Genomic DNA, 23,657 nt, shown 5'->3' with positions numbered 1-23,657 from the left:
TGAGCAGCTGTGACCATTGCAGAATGCTGATGATGCAGTACTCTACACTCTGTTTGTTAGGATATACAAAAGAAATATTCACAGTTGAAATCATCCAATATATGTTTCCACATTTATTTATTTTTGCCACTTTCCAAATTATGGCACAAATAAAATAAAAAAAGTGAATTCTTATATATGTTAGATAAATATTCCTAGTTTTAACCTCCCCCGAAACCTCCTAAGCTCGACAATCAACAGGTTAAGCACCTCCTTTCACTGAACATTTGTAAATGTAAATTGTAAAAAGGACTGCACTCATAAGTACCTTCATATCTATAGAACTATTTAATGCCTGCCTGAATTATATAGTGTTACCCACATTTATACTGATATCTAACTTATTATAAAGCTCTTTGGGTCTTTTGTATTTGGGAACTTCAGGCTGACTGTGAAGCCTTCAAGGCATTTATTATAAAGCCAAGATAATTGCATGGCAGTATTTTAGGAGAGCTGCTATTATTCTGTTGTCCTCTGAAATATCACAATGCTGCTCTTGTCCGGATGTGAAATTTAATTTGGATCTTTATTTTGGCTATTTTTCTGCAGACTGATTCCTCAGATGGTGGGGCTTCTGTATGTGGGCGGACATGATGTGCCCTTAGCACAAATGAAGGTGAGTCAAACATTGAATGTGTCTCTGATAATGTCTTGTGTCGGCATGATCCAACATTCACTGCAATCAGACACTGCTAAAGATAGTCTTGTCGAATTATTTTACTGATGGGCTTTTAATTAATTGAGGGAGACAGGTGACTCATCTTACATTCACACATTATGTTCTACATTTTGATTAATTTAATCTACTGATGTACATAACAATGTTACATTTATCAGTTCTTATTATAGCGACAAAACCATGAAATAGTTGACATTCAAAATTAACAGCACAAATCAAACCACAAACTCAACTTAAACCTAGATAGAGTCAGCAGCCTGTATGCTAGTTATGTGCAAAGATTACGGCTGGGGGCCTGGGTAGCTCAGCGAGTATTGACGCTGACCACCACCCCTGGAGTTAGCGAGTTTGAATCCAGGGTGTGCCGAGTGACTCCAGCCAGGTCTCCTAAGCAACCGATTAGTGATTAGTGCGTTCTTGCTCTCAGTGGGGTGCGTGGTAAGTTGTGCGTGGATCACGGAGAGTAGCATGAGCCTCCACATGCTGGGAGTCTCCGTGGTGTCATGCACAATGAGCCATGTGATAAGATGCACGGATTGACTGTCTCAGAAGCAGAGGCAACTGAGACTTGTCCTCCGCTACCCGTATTGAGGTAAGTAACCGCACCACCACGAGGACCTACTAAGTAGTGGGATTTGGGCATTCCAAATTGGGAAAAAAGGGGATAAAAAAATTAATTAAAAAAAAAATTGTGCAATCTCGAGCGTTTTCAGGGTCGATGTAATGTTTCCTCTGTACTGCGTGCTGTTCGTGCGGCCGCGCTCCAGATCCGCGAACAACAACTTTATGCGCTGCACGCTAAAACAAGAGCAGCAGAAACTGAGCCCTGGACAAGGAGCTCTACAACAGATGGTATGACCCCCACAGAGCCCTGATCTCAACATCGAGTCAGTCTGGGATTACATGATGAGACAGAAGCAATTGAGACTAAATATATAGAAGAACTGTAGCAAGTTCTCCAAGAAGCTTGGAACATCCTATCTGACAACATCCAAGAAAACTGTGTCCAGGTGTACCTAAAAGAATTGGGGCTGTTTTCAAGGCAGAGGATGTCACACCAAATATTAATGTAGGTTTTTTATGTTTACTGGACCTTGTATGACTTTAACTGATAAATAAAAACTATTTAGGGCATTACTTTTGTGCCTCAAACTTTTGCACAGCTGTGTGTGTGTGCGTGTGTGTGTGCGTGTGTGTGTGTGTGTGTATATATATATATATATATATATATATATATATATATATATATATATATATATATATATATATATATACTGTTTTCAGACGCTTCTGAGGTGTATCACTTGGGTTGCACAGCATGATTTTCATTGACTCTAGCCATAAACGCAATGTTTTAAGACAGCGTTTCAAGTTAAATGTGGTTTGAAACATTGAAAAATGTGTCTCAAGACACCTGTATTCTATTGTTCTCTATTGTGTATCCTATGGCTATATCTCGTTTCGAAGGTAGGATGTGTCCTTTGTAGTCAGCGGTATACAGAGTGTCCTCAACTTTGAATTAGCTTTGTTTAAACGAGATGACCTAGGTAGGGCAAACGGAAACAGAACGTATCATGGTTGCTGTGACAGTGCACACCGCTCTTATCCTGCGCGAGTGCTCTGAGCGGTATTTTTTTAGCTCCTTGAGAAGGAAGTTTGGTGAAAGCAGGGGCTGAGGCTGCGCTAACTGCCCCCTGCTGACTGAGAAACACAAAAATATAAAGGTGGTGCTTCAAGCTTGAATTGCTCCTATGGTAGGAAAAATCCTTTTTATGGAAATTATGTGCAGGTGTGGGCATGATGAATTGCATTAATATTTTTTTTAATGTGTTATTTTTTTAATATAATTAATCACACATAATTATCTAGTTAAATCAATGGCCTAAATACATATCATCAGCTCACTAAATTTCGGTATCAGCATCAGCCATTGAAAAACCCACATTGGTTGACCACTTTTCATTATTGTTTGTCTCATATTTCTACCGTATCACCATTGCAAACTATTAAGGTGTTTGTCAGGCTTTGGCACATAATGAATTGGATTTGGCTGTGTTAGGCACCTTGTGGTGTTTGTAAATGTCTGCCAGATCTTCAGTAGAGTGACTGGAGAGTCATGACGGTTTGATCCAGAACTAGCAGGAGCGTTGTGTTCCATGCCAGACGAAAGCCCAACAACAGCCCTGGATTTCTGCCATGTTTGTGCATGTGTGCTTGTGTGGTGTGCTGAAAGCGTGTGCAAGCCATCTTTTGCCCGCCTTCTGTATTATGTTTCGCCCTTTCCCAATCTATCTGAGTTAGGACAGGCCAATACAGCTGTAAAATGATGCAACTCTGAGTATAGGGAGGGATCACAAAACTACTTTAATTATGCACTCTTTAGACACTTAATGACAAAATAAAAGGAGCATTGAAATGATTGAGATATTCACCATGTTGCTTAATTTCATATTGCAAATTAAGATAATTGTAAAATAATAATTACAAAAAATAACCGAGAACCGCTGAATGAGAACTCGGACCAAACTTTTTAAGTGTAAGTGCCAGTCAAATTTGTTCCTTGTGGTTACATTGTACTTGTTTTACAACACTCGAGTAAATTATTTTCGTGAATGGTGTATGTCAAAAGTCCAAAAACATTGGGGTCATAGAACAATGCTCATGGCCTCAGATGTAGTATGTCTGGGAATGTATTTATGCAACACACCGGCATACCTAAAGAACGTACTTTATTAACAGTTGAGAAAGTATGTTCTTCATCAAATGCATCTCATACTCTGAAAGTATGAGAATGCATACACCGTTAAGGTACCACACCCCCAAATGTCAGTTAATCATTGGAATATTGTCCTGGTGTGTGTGTGTGTGTGTCCGTGACGTCTTCTGCCTCCCCTCTGTGCTCACAGATGCCCATCACTGTTGGATTGTAAGGGTATTTACTCATGCCATCATGCCAGCAGGCCGAGGGGAGTGGTGGGGGAGGTTTCATTGCCAGCTCACTTCCTCCCACACACACTCACACACAGAGCCTGCTGTAGTTCAGCAGGATTTTCTCTTTTTATCTTTCTAAAATTTCTTTCTCTTATTCACTTTGTAAACACTTTTTTTTCCTAAAGGCGACGTGTGTTATTTTAGAAAAATTAAATTAAAAAAAATAAAAATAAACGTTTCTTGGACTTTGTAAATGGAGGGGGGGGGGATTGCAAACAGAAACAGTTTTTATATGTTGAACTTGTTAGTAGATTTTGGAATTATTAATAGGGGGAACTAACATTTCTGTTAATCATCCAAGCTGGGACAATTATCGGCCAATACAGATAATGTCATTGCTTTACTTTTGCTATAAATAAAATGACAAAAAGTCCAAAACAATAATAATACACAAATAGCAATGCTTCAACAAAGTGGTTTATACATGTTTACAAGAATGCCTTTTGGTTTATATGATTCAACTTTGTCATTTTTGCTTCAGATTCATTAAATGCTGATGCCCTGTTATTCTTCTTCCAGGTGACAAAGGATCTGAAACAGTATGATAATAAAATCATAGAGTGCACATTCGCCAATAACACCTGGGTATTTATGCGGCAGAGAATTGACAAGAGCTTCCCCAACTCATATGACACAGCTATGGGTAAGAATTCACAGGTTAAACTAAAGCCAGAGTCAAACTCAGTTCCAATCCAGTTAACTAGATCAAAGCATTCTTATTACTCTTACAGCCAGAAACATACTCTAAGTACGCAAACATGAATGATTGGCTAAGACATTGCAAGTACACTGTTTTGTTTGACACACTTAACAATACTGTGGTAACAAACCAAAGGGGCAGTAGAGTTTCCTTTAAATGTCTGCTTTTAAACCAGATGTGTTATTATTCAGGTTGCATGTGTCGACAGTTATCTAAATTTAACTAAATAATTATCCAAGATTCTCTTCAAACTGTTGCTCCGCCATGACATTAGTTGACCTGAAAGGGAAGTCTGAATGTAAAAGTAAACCGATTACACTGATGTCCACTATAGCACCCCTTGCGGCAATGCTAAGAATGCAACACATACTTTCGTCGCGTAATAAATTGCGACTCATTTCAGAACGCAACAATGTATGAAGCATCTAGAAGTGCGTGTAGACGTGTTTGTTTTCGTGTACTTGCGTAGAGTCTGGTCCAAGCTAGCACTGCAACAACTAATCGCTAAAATCGCTAATAATCGCTAAAGAAAATAATCGACAACCAATTTTATTCTCGATAAGTCGGATATGTGTGGCATGCACAGAAATATTATGTCAGTGACGTAATTTTACAGTTGTAAAAAAAATTTTTTGCATGATAACTGTCATTTGAAAAATGGTGGAGACAAGTTGAAGCAGAAAAAAAACACGACCCAAGTGTTGTGTTGCAATATCAATAACCAGCTTAGACCATCTTGAAACCTGCTACCATGTTCCAAAACAGTTCCCAGCTTATGATGGATTTCCAGCAGAGAATCTTGGGTGGAATTTGTTAGATTTTGTTTAAAAGTTATATTATTTAGTTATTTACCCCTTACACCCTGAAGGCATTTTTGAAAGATTTACCTTCTACAGGGCAAACAGAAAATAAATGGTCGTAACTTTAAGGAATAAAAAATAAGTTTGGTTAATTGCATGAGATTTTCAGTTTTAGACACTGCTGAGAAAACTCACCAAATAGTTGTTGTCAAAAGTAGAATTTCTTGTTGTTTTTATTTTTTGACATAATACATCTTAGGATGCAAATAAGAGAAGTCAGTGTATCTGGCAAAAATGTTGTGTTTGTGGTACTACAAAGGAATCAAAAGTTACAACATTTGGACACTAGTGGCCTTTCATTACTCTTAAGAATCCAAAAACTTTTCCAAACAAGTATTCAGGTGTTTCATTGAACATTAAAATGGAATAACTGAAAACTATGAATGCAAACATCTGAGAAATATAAAAATACTTAAACTTATATCAAATATGCCTCAAATAATGAAAAACACTCACATTATCACCTTATTCTATCACCCCGTCTTGTGCGCAGTCCGTGTATGTGCGCACTGGGTCCCACGTTGAGATTGACCACTTTCCAAATATGGATTCTAACACTTTCTAGACATCAAGTGACGACGAGCTAACACATCTATGATGCAAAGGATCGTGTTTCAGTGAATCAATCCCAGAAAAACTTATAGATACACTAATAAATCACAACACTCTTTGAGGAATATTTCAGGATCTACACACCATATTATGTGGAGTGTGGGCTTGTTTGATTCGGAATCGTCTGCTGTAATTTGTGATATGCCACTTTCTATATCATGTTTATTTTTCATGAAGTAATTAACCAAAATGTGATAAATTCTGTTTATCTGTTTATTATACATGTGGATTTCACATGCTTATACACACTATAATCTCTGAATGTTCCCAAAGATATATAACACATGGCTATGTGATCTTTTTGATCTTTTTAGTGGTTTTAAAAATGATTGTTGTGAATGCAAATTTGCAAATGGAACAGTTCTAATTTGTCAATACATTTAAAAGCAGTATTTTAGAATTGGTCACATCAGCTATATTCATTGTAAAGATAAGAGTCTAAGCTTTGAAACGACACATATTTTGTGCAGATCAAGCAACTGGTTATTGAATAATACCATAATTCTTTTTTTTTTTTTTTTTATTGTGTTCAGCGCCTTGCTGCCAGGCCGCTGTGTGTTTTAGGGGTTAACCATGTAATTTACTAGTTATTTAACTTTTTAAAACACACGCTATAGTTGTTTATTTATAGTTTTTTTGTTTTGTTTTTTTATCTCTTTTTTCCCAACAGCTGTGTGCAACAGTATCAAACATCCTGTCACCAAGGAAATTCTCTTCGAGTTTCTGGACCGATGCGCGCAGATGCAGTCACGCAAACATCCACCTGACTCTGAACTCATGCCTCCACCACCACCAAAGAGACCAAACCACACCATACCATAATGACACAACACCGCCGGAGCAGAACTTAAGCAGTTACATATTTTTTTTATTCCTGAAATACTCTGCCGGTCCACACCGCAAGAGACTTTTGGAGAATGTTTTGATTTTTGGCCTCACTGGGCTTCTGCTGATGAGTGAATCTATTTAAAGACATTTTTCAGGGAGCTTGTTTCAACAATGAGTTCTTATTTAAAATAATAAAAGTAAAAATGGATTGGTTTGCATTTGTTTCCTTTATCATGATCTGTATTTGTTACAGTGTGTCCTTTGCAGTTATTTGTTTTTTTTTATTGACGAACAGTAAAGTGTGCTAGATTTGTCTACCCGCAGGTTGTCTAGATTAAAGAATAAGTCACCCAAAAAGGAAATTTCTGTCATTATTCCAAAGCCATATGCTGTTATTTTTCAGTAAAACACAAAAGTTTTTTTTTTTTTTAAAGAATCTTCACGCAGCTCAAACTCAAGAAGTTGATACGACTAGTGCACTATATTCCAAGTGGTCTGAAGCCATATGATCTCTGTGATCTGTCTTAAGTTTTTCACTCTCAAATAAAATATGGCGACAACAGCGCAGGTTGGATGTCAATAACATCCTTTTTGTGTGTCCCATGACTAAATGTCATGACATCAAAACTGCGGCATAGTCACTATTTGAATTGGACACGGCTAGCGGGAGTTGATCAATGATTTGATTTGAGAGTCAATAACAAAAAATGTTTCTGTTCATCACACAAATAGTTTGTATTGGCTACTTTTATTGTGGTTTTATGGTTGGGGGGTTGGGGTTCCTTTTTTGAGCAGCCTCTAGTCACCATCCACTTTAATTATACCAAAGGAAAAGAGCTTTTTTAAATATTTCTATTGTGTTCAATGGAAGAAAGCAGGTACAACAGGTTTGGAACAACATGAGGGTTAGTAAATCATTTTCATTTTTTATACTGTTTTATACTGGTATACTGTTCCTTTAAATCTTATTTCTGTCTGCATTCAGATTAGAAAAATAGGGCGGCAACGCACTGCATCAGGTTTGATGTCATGGATGCCATTGGTTCTTGTAAGTGTCATAACCAAATGCAATGTGCCAGTTTGAATATACAGAATGTAGAATAATGATTGAGAGCTGCCTCGGAGGGGAAGATTTTCAGTGAATAGTGATTTAAATTTGGGTCTGTTCCTCACACAAAGCTATTGTATGTCTTCAATGATTTGGACTACTTTTATGATGCTTTCATTATGCTTTTTGGACCTGTATGGAACTTGACAGCCGTGGTTGCTATTAACAGGAAAAGAGGTAATGAAGATTCTTAAATCTCATTTCATGTCCCATGAAAAAATAACGGCATACAGGTTTGGAGCAACATGTTGGTAAATAAATACTAAGAGTGTTTTCACTTTGTTAAACTATTCCTGACATTTTTGAGTGAAACCTGACATTGAAAACTGAGTGTTAGCAATTTTCTCAAATTTCACCAATTCTGGAATTATTTATGATAAATCATTTGAAACCTAGAATAGATTAGCATTTCAGTTGCTCTGTTTGTACAGTTATTAATTCATATGCTATTGTTTTATGATCATGTATTTTTTAGGTGAGAGTGTTTTGTATGTCAGTTTGTCTGGATGTTTTTAAAATCTTGCCCCAACCTTTTTTCTCGTGTTTTGTTTCTTGAAAAAATGGCTGGTGCGTTTAAGTTTTTGCTGGATTCATTGCTTAATGTTTTTGTTTTTGGACACAAAGTAAAACATAAGTAAAGCAATAAATGTCAAATAAAGATTGCAGTTATGCCAGTGACTTCACATTACATACAAAATGTGGTGATATAAAACAAAGATTATGGTGTTGGTGAATGTAACTGTCTTAAAATACTTTCTCCTATCCCAGCTAAATATGCAGAGAAAACTACAATTAAGCCATTAGTAGGTTAATTTTTGCAAAAACTGAACTCTGTGGCACTATGGGAATTGCCATTTGTTTGAACATCTTGCCAGTCTCTAGGCACGATCATGATTTCACACTCGATTACACTTCTTATTGCTTGATGCATGCACAGAGCACTAGATGGCCAAGGAGATATCAAGATTTATACTACAAATAGTAGTTTTGTCTTTCTCTCAAAACTAATTGGATTGCTTTAGAAGACATGGATTAAACCACTGGAGTTGTATGAATTACTTTTATGCTGACTTACAGGTGCATCTCAATAAATTAGAATGTCGTGGAAAAGTTCATTTATTTCAGTAATTCAACTCAAATTGTGAAACTCGTGCATTAAATAAATTCAATGCACACAGACTGAAGTAGTTTAAGTCTTTGGTTCTTTTAATTGTGATGATTTTGGCTCACATTTAACAAAAACCCACCAATTCACTATCTCAAAAAATTAGAATACATCATAAGACCAATAAAAAAAACATTTTTAGTGAATTGTTGGCCTTCTGGAAAGTATGTTCATTTACTGTATATGTACTCAATACTTGGTAGGGGCTCCTTTTGCTTTAATTACTGCCTCAATTCGGCGTGGCATGGAGGTGATCAGTTTGTGGCACTGCTGAGGTGGTATGGAAGCCCAGGTTTCTTTGACAGTGGCCTTCAGCTCATCTGCATTTTTTGGTCTCTTGATTCTCATTTTCCTCTTGACAATACCCCATAGATTCTCTATGGGGTTCAGGTCTGGTGAGTTTGCTGGCCAGTCAAGCACACCAACACCATGGTCATTTAACCAACTTTTGGTGCTTTTGGCAGTGTGGGCAGGTGCCAAATCCTGCTGGAAAATGAAATCAGCATCTTTAAAAAGCTGGTCAGCAGAAGGAAGCATGAAGTGCTCCAAAATTTCTTGGTAAACGGGTGCAGTGACTTTGGTTTTCAAAAAACACAATGGACCAACACCAGCAGATGACATTGCACCCCAAATCATCACAGACTGTGGAAACTTAACACTGGACTTCAAGCAACTTGGGTTATGAGCTTCTCCACCCTTCCTCCAGACTCTAGGACCTTGGTTTCCAAATGAAATACAAAACTTGCTCTCATTTGAAAAGAGGACTTTGGACCACTGGGCAACAGTCCGGTTCTTCTTCTCCTTAGCCCAGGTAAGACGCCTCTGACGTTGTCTGTGGTTCAGGAGTGGCTTAACAAGAAGTATACGACAACTGTAGCCAAATTCCTTGACATGTCTGTGTGTGATGGCTCTTGATGCCTTGACCTCAACCTCAGTCCATTCCTTGTGAAGTTCACCCAAATTCTTGAATCGATTTTGCTTGACAATCATCATAAGGCTGCAGTTCTCTCGGTTGGTTGTGCATCTTTTTCTTCCACACTTTTCCCTTCCACTCAACTTTCCGTTAACATGCTTGGATGCAGCACTCTGTGAACAGCCAGCTTCTTTGGCAATGAATGTTTGTGGCTTACCCTCCTTGTGAAGGGTGTCAATGATTGTCTTCTGGACAACTGTCAGATCAGCAGATTGTGTAGCCTAGTGAACCAAACTGGGAGACCATTTTGAAGGCTCAGGAAACCTTTGCAGGTGTTTTGAGTTGATTAGCTGATTGGCATGTCACCATATTCTAATTTTTTGAGATAGTGAATTGGTGGGTTTTTGTTAAATGTGGGCCAAAATCATCACAATTAAAAGAACCAAAGACTTAAACTACTTCAGTCTGTGTGCACTGAATTTATTTAATACACGAGTTTCACAATTTGAGTTGAATTACTGAAATAAATGAACTTTTCCACGACATTCTAATTTATTGAGATGCACCTGTATGTGCTTTTTGGAGCATTCAATTTCTGGTCATCATTCACTTGCATTGTGAGGACCTATAGAGCTGAAATATTCTTCTACAAATCTTAATTTGTGTTCAGCAGAAGAAAGAAAGTCATACACATCTGGGATGGCACAAGGGTGAGTAAATGATGAGAGAATTTTCCTTTTTGGGTGAACTATCCCTTTAACACACTGTGATAAGCAACAGGACATTATTGGATCTGTCCCTTATTTTCTATTTCTGTTGCATTGCATCTCATTGGTCCAAAATCCTGTTCCATATAATTGTACATAAAACATCCAGTTTATTCTGATTTTGATGATGGAATCTTACTGTGTTGCACCTTGTTAGGACACTGTGTTAGTCAGATAGATTACCAACAGACTACCATTAAAAAGATTGGAATCACAATTTAATTGTATTTTTTGAAAGGAAGAATAACTTTTATTCACTAATGTTGCATTAAATTGATCAGAAATTACACTAAAGACATTTATAATGTTATAAATGACCCTGATTCTTGAGAAATGGAATGAAACAGGCTACAAAACGAATACAATATATATATATATATATATATATATATATATATATATATATATATATATATATATATATATTCAGTAACACTTTACTATAATGTTCCATTTGTTAACAAGTTAATGCAGTATGAACAATGAACAGTTTATTTTTTACAGCATTTATTCACCTTTGTTACTGTTAAAATACAGTTATTCATTAGTTAATGCACTATGAACTAACATTAACAATTGTTAACAAATGCAACTTTTGATTTTAAAATGGTATTTGTATATGTTGAAATGAACATGAACCAAGATTAATAAATGCTGTAATAAATGATAAAGTATTTATCTTTGTCAGTTCATGTTAACTAATGTTAACAAATGGAACCTAATTGTATAGTGTTACCAAGTTTTCTGTATATCAAGGAATTTTTGGGATTAATCTGTTTAACAAGTTCAGAGCTATTCACCTATATTTGGGTTCAAACTCCTGCTTCTTACATTTTCTCAGGAAATCTTTTTTTTTTTTTTTACTTAATGGTTACAAAGTATGGGTCAGCATCATCAGATACAAAATAATAATATGTCATATATTTATGAAATATATTGACAAATCTATTTGGTCTTTGCTTTAACAAATGGATAAGTAGAGACTACAGGATGGTTTCATAATAAGTTGACAGCTGATGGTGTTGACAAAATGATAATATTTTTCATATCACTCCTGTATTAAATACAGTAGTCATTTAGTTTTTCTGGTGTCAGTAGCTGCTAAAAGGACCTACATAAAAAAAAGGAAAATATCTGAAAATCCCAAACAATTTATTATTTGTGTGACAGAGTTGACATATTGCAGTTGGATTAAATTCATTATTTTCCTTAAAATTCTACAAACAATACCCCATAATGACAATGTGAAAGAAGTTTGTTTGAAATCTTTGCAAATTTATTAAAAATAAAAAATGAAAAAAATAACATGTACATAAGTATTCACAGCCTTTGCCATGACACTCAAAATTGAGCTCAGGTGCATCCTGTTTCCACTGATCATCCTTGAGATGTTTCTACAACTTGATTGGAGTCCACCTGTGGTAAATTCAGTTGATTGGACATGATTGGAAAGGCACACACCTGTCTATATAAGGTCCCACAGTTAACAGTGCATGTCAGAGCACAAACCAAGCCATGAAGTCAAAGGAATTGTCTGTAGACCTCCGAGACAGGATTGTATCGAGGTACAGATCTGGGGAAGGGTACAGAAATATTTCTGCAGCATTGAAGGTCCCAATGAGCACAGTGGCCTCCATCATCTGTAAATGGAAGAAGTTTGGAACCGCTAGGACTCTTCCTAGAGCTGGCCACCCGGCCAAACTGAGCGATCAGTGGAGAAGGGCCTTAGTCAGGGAGGTGACCAAGAACCCGATGGTCACTCTGACAGAGCTCCAGCATTTCTCTGTGGAGAGAGGAGAACCTTCCAGAAGAACAACCATCTCTGCAGCATTCCACCAATCAGGCCTGTATGGTAGAGTGGCCAGACGGAAGCCACTCCTCAGTAAAAGGCATATGACAGCCCGCCTGGAGTTTGCCAAAAGGCACCTGAAGGACTCTCAGACCATGAAAAACAAAGATTGAACTCTTTGGCCTGAATGGCAAGCGTCATGTCTGGAGGAAACCAGGCACCGCACATCACCTGGCCAATACCATCCCTACAGTGAAGCATGGTGGTGGCAGCATCATGCTGTGGGGATGTTTTTCAGCGGCAGGAACTGGGAGACTAGTCAGGATTGAGGGAAACATCAATGCAGCAATGTACAGAGACATCCTTGATGAAAACCTGCTCCAGAGTGCTCTGGACCTCAGACTGGGGTGAAGGTTCATCTTCCAACAGGACAACGACCCTAAGCACACAGCCAAGATAACAAAGGAGTGGCTCTGGAACAACTCTGTGAATGTCCTTGAGTGGCCCAGCCAGAGCCCAGACTTGAACCCGATTGAACATCTCTGGAGAGATCTGAAAATGGCTGTGCACCGATGCTCCCCATCCAACCTGATGGAGCTTGAGAGGTCCTGCAAAGAAGAATGGGAGAATCTGCCCAAAAATAGGTGTGCCAAGCTTGTAGCATCATACTCAAAAAGACTTGAGGCTGTAATTGGTGCCAAAGGTGCTTCAACAAAGTACTGAGCAAAGGCTGTGAATACTTATGTACGTGTTTTTTGTTTTTTTTTGTTTTTTTGTTTTCTTTTATAAATTTGCAAAGATTTCAAACAAACCTCTTTCACATTGTCATTATGGGGTATTTTTTGTAGAATTTTGGCATTATAGCTGTCAGTTTGTCCAGATACTCGGGTGACATTTCACCCTACGCTTCCTGTAGCACTTGCCATAGATGTGGCTGTCTTGTCGGGCACTTCTCACACACCTTACAGTCTAGCTGATCCCACAAAAGCTCAATGGGGTTAAGATCCATAACACTCTTTTCCAATTATCTGTTGTCCAATGCCTGCGTTTCTTTGCCCACTCTAACCTTTTCTTTTTGTGTTTCTGTTTCAAAAGTGTCTTTTTCTTTGCAATTCTCCCATAAGGCCTGCACCCCTGAGTCTTCTCTTTACTGTTGTACATCAAACTGGTGTTGAGCGGGTAGAATTCAATGAAGCTGTCAGCTGAGGACATGTGAGGCATCTATTTCTCAAACTAGAGACTCTGATGTACTTATCCTCTTGTTTAGTTGTACATCTGGCCTTCCACATCTCTTTCTGTCCTTGTTAGAGTCAGTTGTCCTTTGTCTTTGAAGACTGTAGTGTACACCTTTGTATGAAATCTTCAGTTTTTTGGCAATTTCAAGCATTGTATAGCCTTCATTCCTCAACACAATGATTGACTGATGAGTTTCTGGAGAAAGCTGTTTCTTTTTAGCGATTTTTGACCTAATATTGACCCTAAAACATGCCAGTCTATTGCATACTGTGGCAACTCAAAAACAAACACAAAGACAATGTTAAGTTTCATTTAATGAACCAAATAGCTTTCAGCTGTGTTTGATATAATGGCAAGTGATTTTCTAGTACCAAATTAGCAATTTAGCACGATTGCTCAAGGATAAGGTGTTGGAGTGATGGCTGCTGGAAATGGTCCTGTCTAGATTTGATCAAAAATGACTTTTTTCAAATAGTGATGGTGCTGTTTTTTACATCAGTAATGTCCTGACTATACATTGTGATCAGTTGAATGTCACTTTGGTGAATTAAATTACCAATTTCCTTCTAAAACAGCAAAATATGTACATTATTCCAAACTTTTGGCCGCCAGTGTATATTTATATATCTGATCAGCTGGGACACAGCTGTGAAACCTTTTAAATAAGGTGTATTTTCTAAATAAACCTCTTCCTTCAATAAATATATATATATATATATATATATATATATATAATTTAGGTGGGGGGCTTATTAGGACAGGTGTAAATTTCACAATGTTGATAAAACAAAGAGAAATGATACATTTGAACATTCAATTGATAATCTCAGATTAGTTTCACAGTGGAAATGTTGCTATTTAAAAAACTAATCCCAGGTAAATTCTACAGAAACAGTGGACTATTTCTGTTTTAAATAAATGCCCAATTCTATAAACATTTTGTTTATCAAATAATTCCTGATCTCAAGACAAGTCAGAATAGTGTGAGATGGCAAAATCTTAAGAAAATAAACAAGTTGGCTTGTACAAAATGTATGACTTTTACTGTTGTGTACCACAAAAGAAAGAGAAACTGCAGTGTTTCGAAGTGGGGAACAATAAACCAACGGTTTGATGTCACAAAAACATTGGTAGTGCCAGGCCGAGCCATGCCGGGTAGTGGAGCAATGTTTAAACACATCTTCCCGATTTGCAGAAAGGAGGGGAGCAATAGCGACTGCCTAGCCCAATGCTTTTGTACACTGTAAAAAAAATTATATAATTCCATAACATTTACGGTAAATTACCAGCAGCTGTGGTTGCCAACATTTACAGTAAAAAATAAAGGTAACCAGGTTTCAGGCTTTAAGGGATGTAACTTTGTTGCCTGTATATTTTATGGTGCTTTACTGTTTGTAATATTAAATGATAAAATTGATATATTAACCTTATGAAACTGTAAAAATTTGCATTTCACTTTATAATGTATTGTTAATCACCGTAGTAATTACAGAAGGGCACATGATGACATGAAGTTCATCAATAGTGGCCCTTCCTGGAGCAATGACCAATAAACATGTAGAGACAGTGCTCAGTGTCACTCACACAAACACTAAACATGTGAAATTAGAATAATGCAATAAACATTAACTAAACTACATCAAATATTACACAGAACACCCCAGTGTACATAACTGATATTAAAAATAAGAAGAAACATAACTTTTCCCATATAACATAATGAAATGTAATGGGTCACACAGAGAATTCTGGGAACACCTGATTATTGTTTTTTTTTTTTTTTTTTTTTACCATAATTTTAACAATAATTTAACGTAAAAAGTACATGCACTCTCTTGTTAAACATAATATAATTTTTTACCATTAATTATATGGGAAAAATCATACTTTTTACGTCAAAACAGAAAAAAGCTTATATTGTCTTTTTAAGTACAGTGACACTAGCCAATAGGGTAGTGAAACATTGCACACATGCTCTCATTCACAGCAGTAGGAATGGAGAGACCATAGTTTTTGATCTAACACCAATTCTAACCAATTGCTCAGTGATCAGCCTTCTTCCTCTGTAAAGATCTGGGAAGAGAGGGAAGGTACATGCAGGTGGCAAAGGCAGCTGAATGTGACCCAAATCAGATTTTTTGCTCAAATCTGAATTTTTTTTTTTTTTTTTTTTTTTTGTAAGGTTGTTCACATGACATTTTAAATGTAGCCCATATCAAATCCTGGTCTGAACAGCCAATGCTCGTAAACTGACCATGCGTATGAAACTTTGGCATGTTCAGTATTATAATATGAATAATCTATTAAATTGCATTTCAAAATTGTATTAACTGTTTTTTTAAGTGGATAGTAAATGTACTGACTATCTAATAATATAAGATTGACTTGATGTATAAAGCATTTTTAATTAAAGTAATTTGCTTACATTTGGTGCTATTTAATTATCAGAGTGCAATACTACTTAAAGGGATAGTTCACCCAAAAATGAAAATTCTCTCATCATTTACTTACCCTCATGCCATCCCAGATGTGTATGACTTTCTTTCATCTGCAGAACACAAATGAAGATTTTTAGAAGAATTTCTCAGCTCTTTTGGTCCATACAATGCAAATGAATATACAGGTGCATCTCAATAAATTAGAATGTCGTGGAAAAGTTCATTTATTTCAGTAATTCAACTCAAATTGTGAAACTCGTGTATTAAATAAATTCAATGCACACAGACTGAAGTAGTTTAAGTCTTTGGTTCTTTTAATTGTGATGATTTTGGCTCACATTTAACAAAAACCCACCAATTCACTATCTCAAAAAATTAGAATACATCATAAGACCAATAAAAAAACATTTTTAGTGAATTGTTGGCCTTCTGGAAAGTATGTTCATTTACTGTATATGTACTCAATACTTGGTAGGGGCTCCTTTTGCTTTAATTACTGCCTCAATTCGGCGTGGCATGGAGGTGATCAGTTTGTGGCACTGCTGAGGTGGTATGGAAGCCCAGGTTTCTTTGACAGTGGCCTTCAGCTCATCTGCATTTTTTGGTCTCTTGATTCTCATTTTCCTCTTGACAATACCCCATAGATTCTCTATGGGGTTCAGGTCTGGTGAGTTTGCTGGCCAGTCAAGCACACCAACACCATGGTCATTTAACCAACTTTTGGTGCTTTTGGCAGTGTGGGCAGGTGCCAAATCCTGCTGGAAAATGAAATCAGCATCTTTAAAAAGCTGGTCAGCAGAAGGAAGCATGAAGTGCTCCAAAATTTCTTGGTAAACAGGTGCAGTGACTTTGGTTTTCAAAAAACACAATGGACCAACACCAGCAGATGACATTGCACCCCAAATCATCACAGACTGTGGAAACTTAACACTGGACTTCAAGCAACTTGGGCTATGAGCTTCTCCACCCTTCCTCCAGACTCTAGGACCTTGGTTTCCAAATGAAATACAAAACTTGCTCTCATCTGAAAAGAGGACTTTGGACCACTGGGTAACAGTCCAGTTCTTCTTCTCCTTAGCCCGGGTAAGACGCCTCTGACATTGTCTGTGGTTCAGGAGTGGCTTAACAAGAGGAATACGACAACTGTAGCCAAATTCCTTGACACGTCTGTGTGTGGTGGCTCTTGATCCCTTGTCCCCAGCCTCAGTCCATTCCTTGTGAAGTTCACCCAAATTCTTGAATCGATTTTTCTTGACAATCCTCTTAAGGCTGCAGTTCTCTCAGTTGGTTGTGCATCTTTTTCTTCCACACTTTTTCCTTCCACTCAACTTTCTGTTAACATGCTTGGATACAGCACTCTGTGAACAGCCAGCTTCTTTGTCAATGAATGTTTGTGGCTTACCCTCCTTGTGAAGGGTGTCAATGATTGTCTTCTGGACAACTGTCAGATCAGCAGTCTTCCCCATGATTGTGTAGCCTAGTGAACCAAACTGAGAGACCATTTTGAAGGCTCAGGAAACCTTTGCAGGTGTTTTGAGTAGATTAGCTGATTGGCATGTCACCATATTCTAATTTTTTGAGATAGTGAATTGGTGGGTTTTTGTTAAATGTGAGCCAAAATCATCACAATTAAAAGAACCAAAGACTTAAACTACTTCAGTCTGTGTGCATTGAATTTATTTAATACACGAGTTTCACAATTTGAGTTGAATTACTGAAATAAATGAACTTTTCCACGATATTCTAATTTATTGAGATGCACCTGTATGCCAAAATTCTGAAGCTCCAAAAATCACATACATCTCCAGTGGTTAAATCCATGACTTCGGAAGCAATATGATAGGTGTGGGTGAGAAACAGATCACTTTCACATTCTTTTTGTGTTTTTGGTGATTCCCATTATTCATGCATACCACCCAATACTGGGCAGAGAGAAGAATTTCAAGCCAAACATTACTTAAATATTGACCTGTTTCTCACTCACACCTATCATATCACTTCTGAAGATATTAATTAAAACACTGGAGTCGTATGGATTACTTTTATGATGCCTTTATGTGCTTTTTGGAGAGTCAAAATGTTGGCCCCACCCCCAAGCAACCATGTCAGTGTGTTCGCTAATGGCTGGGTATCCCTTGTTTGCTGCTCGTGTTAGGAGTCATGTAGTTCAGGTCCTTGGTTTCCAACTCTTCATAGTGAGTTGAGCTGGAGTTGCGTGACAGTTGTTCAATAGAATACAGTCCAGTTGCTTGAGTGGTTCTGGCAACGTTTGTGTGTTGGTCGGAGGCTTATCTCTGCCTGATCACCTCCAGTAGTGAATGGTGTGTGTACATCCTCAAGGGAATGTGGACTCGGGCTGCTCTGCTGTTTTGTTTTAGTTTGTTCTTTTTTTTTTTTTTTTTTTCAGGATTTATTCCATGCTTGTAATTAAGCTGAATAATTGTATTTTATTTATTTTTTTAGAGTGTTCAAAAGTGTCTAACTGTTGTTGGTGCAGTTAAGTATTTTTATTGAGATAATGGTTGTGATGAGAAACATTCCTGAAATTCTTGTCATTGCTCTGTCCTTGACTAATTTTATACTAAGTAATTGATATTAATTTTTATGGGGTGCTGTAGGTTTGCCTCAGGGTGGCTGGTTACAGGTCATCTTGGCCCTTATGTTTGCTGTGGTAGTTCAGTTGAGTACTGGTTTAAGTTGTGCAGTGGGAGCATGAGTTTGTGGGTATGGTAACAGTCACTTTTGGGGAGGGAGGTCAGCTCCAGCCTTCCCAGCTTTTTAAAATAGGTATTCTACTTATGTGTGTACAGTGCATCCGGAAAGTATTCACAGCGCTTCACTTTTTCCACATTTTGTTATGTTACAGCCTTATTCCAAAATGGATTAAATTCATTATTTTCCTCAGAATTCTACAAACAATACCCCATAATGACAACGTGAAAGAAGTTTGTTTGAAATCTTTGCAAATGTATAAAAAAAATAAATAAATACAAAAAATTTTTTTTTACATAAGTATTCACAGCCTTTGCTCAATACTTTGTTGAAGCACCTTTGGCACCAATAACAGCATCAAGTCTTTGAGTATGATGCTACAAGCTAGGCACACCTATTTTTGGGCAGTTTCTCCCATTCTTCTTTGCAGGACCTCTCAAACTCCATCAGGTTGGATGGGGAGTGTCGGTGCACAGCCATTTTCAGATCTCTCCAGAGATGTCCAATTGGGTTCAAGTCTGGGCTCTGGCTGGGCCACTCAAGGACATTCACAGAGTTGTCCCGTAGCCACTCCTTTGTTATCTTGGCTGTGTGCTTAGGGTCGTTGTCCTGTTTGAAGATGAACCTTCGCCCCAGTCTGAGGTCCAGAGCGCTCTGGAGCAGGTTTTCATCAAGGATGTCTCTGTACATTGCTGCATTCATCTTCCCTCGATCCTGACTAGTCTCCCAGTTCCTGCTGCTGAAAAACATCCCCACAGCATGATGCTGCCACCACCATGCTTCACTGTAGGGATGGTATTGGCCAGGTGATGAGCGGTGCCTGGCTCCCTCCAGACATGACGCTTGCCATTCAGGCCAAAGAGTTCAATCTTTGTTTTTCATGGTCTGAGAGTCCTTCAGGTGCCTTTTGGCAAATTCCAGGTGGGCTGTCATGTGCCTTTTACTGAGGAGTGGCTTCCGTCTGGCCACTCTACCATACAGGCCTGATTGGTGGAGTGCTGCAGAGATTTTTGTTCTTCTGGAAGGTTCTCCTCTCTCCACAGAGAAATGCTGGAGCTCTGTCAGAGTGACCATTGGGTTCTTGGTCACCTCCCTGACTAAGGCCCTTTTCCCCCGATCGCTCAGTTTGGCCGGGCGGCCAGCTCTAGGAAGAGTCCTGGTGGTTCCAAACTTCTTCCATTTACGGATGATGGAGGCCACTGTGTGTCATTGGGACCTTCAATGCTACAGAAATGTTTCTGTACCCTTCCCCAGATCTGTGCATCGATACAATCCTGTCTCAGAGGTCTACAGACAATTCCTTGGACTTCATGGCTTGGTTTGTGCTCTGATATGCACTGTTAACTGTTAACATGTACTTATGTATATATGATTTATTTATTTATTTTTTTCATTTTTTTTTTATTTATTTTTTTATAAATTTGCAAACATTTCAAACAAACTTCTTTCACATTGTCATTATGGGATATTGTTTGTAGAATTTTGAGGAAAATAATAAATTTAATCAATTTTGGAATAAGGCTGTAACATAACAAAATGTGGAAAAAGTGAAGCGCTGTGAATACTTTCCGGATGCACTGTAGGTAACTAAATGGTATGTAAATTTATTGTATTCTCATCAGTGACACTTGTTAAATGATTTTATTAATAAAAACACATTTTAAATGTGCAAAACTGTTTCCATCTTCACTGGGCATATCGAACCTGTGTCTTTGTGAGTAAGTGGTTTTCCTCTTAGCATTGAGTCCTTGGGTGAGAGTCCCAAGGTGGCATAGCTGGCTACATCCAAACTCCTTTAAGTCTGCCCTATCAAATTCCCAGATGCCCTCTGCCACAATCGCATTGTTTGGACCTACAGGGCTGAAATATTCTTTTAAAAATCTTCATTTGTGTTCTGCAGAAGAAAGAAAGTCAGTCACATCTGGGATGGCATGAGGCTGAGTAAAAATGAGAGAATTTTCATTTTTGGGTGAACTAAACATTTAAGACCCTAACACTTATATTCAAATATTCAAAGTGATATTCAAAGCGCTTTTGGCTGTTCACATTGGCCATCCAATTAACTGATCAGTGTCACATGTGAGTGAAAAAATCAGATTTGGGCCACATTCATGTGCTGTGTGAACGTAGCTGGTGTTTGGGGGAGCCCAAACCTGCAGCCAGACATATGTCTTCTAGGAACACACCCTTTGCCCATGCCCACGAAGAGGCTACACTACTGATAGAATGAGCTTTTATGCCTGTGGGATATTGTATGCTTTGTGAATCATAAGCAAGCCCAATAGCATCTATGACCCAGTGAAAGATCCTTTGCCTGGAGATGGCCAAACCCTTTGCGCAGCCTCCAAAGCAAACAAAGATTTGTTCAGATACCATGAATTGACTCATTTGGTCAATGTGCATGTGTAGTGCCCTCACAGGGCAGAGCATGTGTAGTCTTTTAGCATCTTCCAGCTCCAAGGCAGGAGGAGAGAATGCCTGCAGGGCAACAACCTGAGTCTCAAGGGGGTTGCCATCAGTTTGGGCACACATCCCCCTCTGGGCTTGAGTATGGCCTTTGACAGGCCTGGTCTGAAATCTAGTATGAGTTGCTGACCGAAAGGGCCTGAAGGTCACCAACACGTTTGGCTGATGTCAAAGCGATTAGCAGCACAGTCTTCAAAAGAGAGTATGCATTTGCTAACAGCCTCTAATGGCTCATTTGAGGAACCTGAAAGCATATTTAACACTAGCGCTAAGTCCCAGGTCAGGATGGTATCAGATGAGCCTTGTTCAGAGGCCAAATATACAGTCTCCACATCTGGCTGAGGATGTAAGAAAGATTTTACTAGGGGGAGCATCCTCAGCTCTACCACCTCAGGGACCCAGTGGCTGTTGGGTGATTTCAGTGCAGCTACTATCACTGTTTCCTTGTCCTCCCATATCTTGCACAATACTATGATGTAGCAAGTGGATGGGGGGAAATTCATATTTGCATTTCGCTGGCCACCTGTGAGCTAAGCCGTGTTATGGTTCGCTTTCTAGTCTAGGGGTTGGCGGAAAGCGAGTAACAATGTAGTGGAGAGAACACAGGTGTTCTCCTGTCTCCAGGTCCCAGAACTGCACCAAGCACAGTTCCATAAAGATTTAGCAAATGAGAAGTATTTTTATTACATAACAGTGGGATTAACATAAAGATTCAGAAGGCTTCAGAAGTGGAGAAGGCCAAAGTAACAAACAAAAGACAATCTTCCTAGAAAGGGGAGTAGCAGTAACTTACCTACGGAAAAGAAAGCAAAAAACAAACAAACAAATAAACAACAATTAACTTCCCTGACTCCCTTTCTGTCCAAAATCAGGTGATAAGTATTTTCTCAAAGGCTTTCACCTACCTACAAGTTATCCCACAAAATCTGGTAATATTACGAGATACACTTATTTAGCCACTAAGACTAAGTAATCAGCAACAACAATACAACATTCACAACACTCTTCAACGGGCAACTCTTAGTGTGGCAGCCAATACTCTGAGACCAGGGGATAGGACAGCTCTATGTGGAGAAAACATCCTCAGTCTCTCCCTGAGTGAAGGAACTGTGAGCTTCTTGTACTCCAGCACTCCTTAACAGGGCCAATCATAGCAGTCACAGCTAACGAGCAGGAATTAACACCAGGTGACACACATTAACCTGTTAAAGTGGCAACAAGGAATGGAGCACAAAGATAGAACATAAAAAAAGAACTCGCTATCAATAGAGTGGAGTCTTGATTATGAGACAGTGAAAACTGCAGTTCTTAGGGCATACGAATAAGTGCCTGAGGCTTACCATCAAAAGTTTCGTTCCTGAGCAAAAACAGCAGAACAGACATATGTTGAATATTCGAGAGAGAAGAAAGTGTTGTTTGAAAAGTGGTGTCTTTCCAGCAAGACTACAACTTTTTATCAGTTGAAGGAGTTGATTTTGCTGGAAGATTTCAAAAGCGGTATTCCTGAGAACGTTGTCATTCATTTAAATGAACAGAAGGTCACTTCATTTTCGGATGCCAATATCTTAGCAGACGAATTTGCGTTGATGCACCAAATCCCTTCCGTACGTCAGTCATATACTCACTTTCAAGTAAGAGTGTTTCCGTAAGAGAAACGCCTCATATTTTCACACCTTCTGAAAGAGAGTGCTCCGCCTGACGTCAGTAATAAATCCATCTCACCACGGGTGGCTGACCATTGCGTCTGTTTTTTCTGTCTTGACCGTGGTCACCTGATTACTGAGTATCAGGTGTGGAAACAGAGAAAAGTGAATGCGAAGACTAAGAAAGTTGCACTTGTGCGGACTGTGTCGTAGATTTCTGGATCAGTTTCCCTTTCTGACACTGATCACAGACCTGTCGTAATTCTAAGAGACACTGGTTCGGATCAGTCCTTGATTTTGGAAGAAGTGCTGCCTTTCTCTGCAGGATGATACACTGGCATCGATGTCTTGATATGTGGAATTGAAATGGGATGTGACAGTGCACCTCTTCATAATGTCCATTTAAGGTCTAACCTGGTGACTGGTGCGGTTAAGCTTGGGGTGCACTCACGGTTACCTGTTGATGGTGTTGGTATTATATTGGGTAATGATCTTGCATATGGTGAAGTTTTTCACAGACCATCAGTAACAAGTGAGCTTAGTGCGAGCAAAGCGCCGGACCTTGTTCGTCAGTTTCCTTTTACATTTCCTACTTGCGTGGTGACGTGTGCACAATCTTTTAAATTTGGAGACATCGTTGACCTCTCTGATTCATTCTTGCAGGTTTCCTCTGAACCTGTTGAGTGTAAATTGACAGTAAAACCTGCAGTT

At 38.4% G+C, this 23,657-nt stretch overlaps 1 protein-coding gene across 2 annotated transcripts in view; it reads left to right on the top strand.

Annotated features, from left to right (window-relative positions):
* LOC127415814 (mRNA-capping enzyme-like) overlaps positions 1-8,438 on the top strand; it is a 135,736-nt gene extending 127,298 nt beyond the window's left edge. The window contains exons 13-15 of one of the 2 annotated variants that reach the window (XM_051654783.1): positions 589-655; positions 4,229-4,352; positions 6,552-8,438. In XM_051654783.1, coding sequence (XP_051510743.1) covers positions 589-655; positions 4,229-4,352; positions 6,552-6,703 — 343 coding nt within the window. In that variant the 3' untranslated portion in view covers positions 6,704-8,438. The remainder of the gene's footprint in view (positions 1-588; positions 656-4,228; positions 4,353-6,551) is intronic. The other variant, XM_051654782.1, reaches the window with a different exon arrangement.
* Positions 8,439-23,657: the final 15,219 nt, after the last annotated feature.

This window comes from Myxocyprinus asiaticus, chromosome 25 (genome assembly GCF_019703515.2).
Source record: "Myxocyprinus asiaticus isolate MX2 ecotype Aquarium Trade chromosome 25, UBuf_Myxa_2, whole genome shotgun sequence".
In the NCBI taxonomy this organism is placed as follows: domain Eukaryota; kingdom Metazoa; phylum Chordata; class Actinopteri; order Cypriniformes; family Catostomidae; genus Myxocyprinus; species Myxocyprinus asiaticus.
The sequence above is the reverse complement of the archived record's forward strand: the minus strand, read 5'-3'. Positions and strand labels throughout refer to the sequence as shown.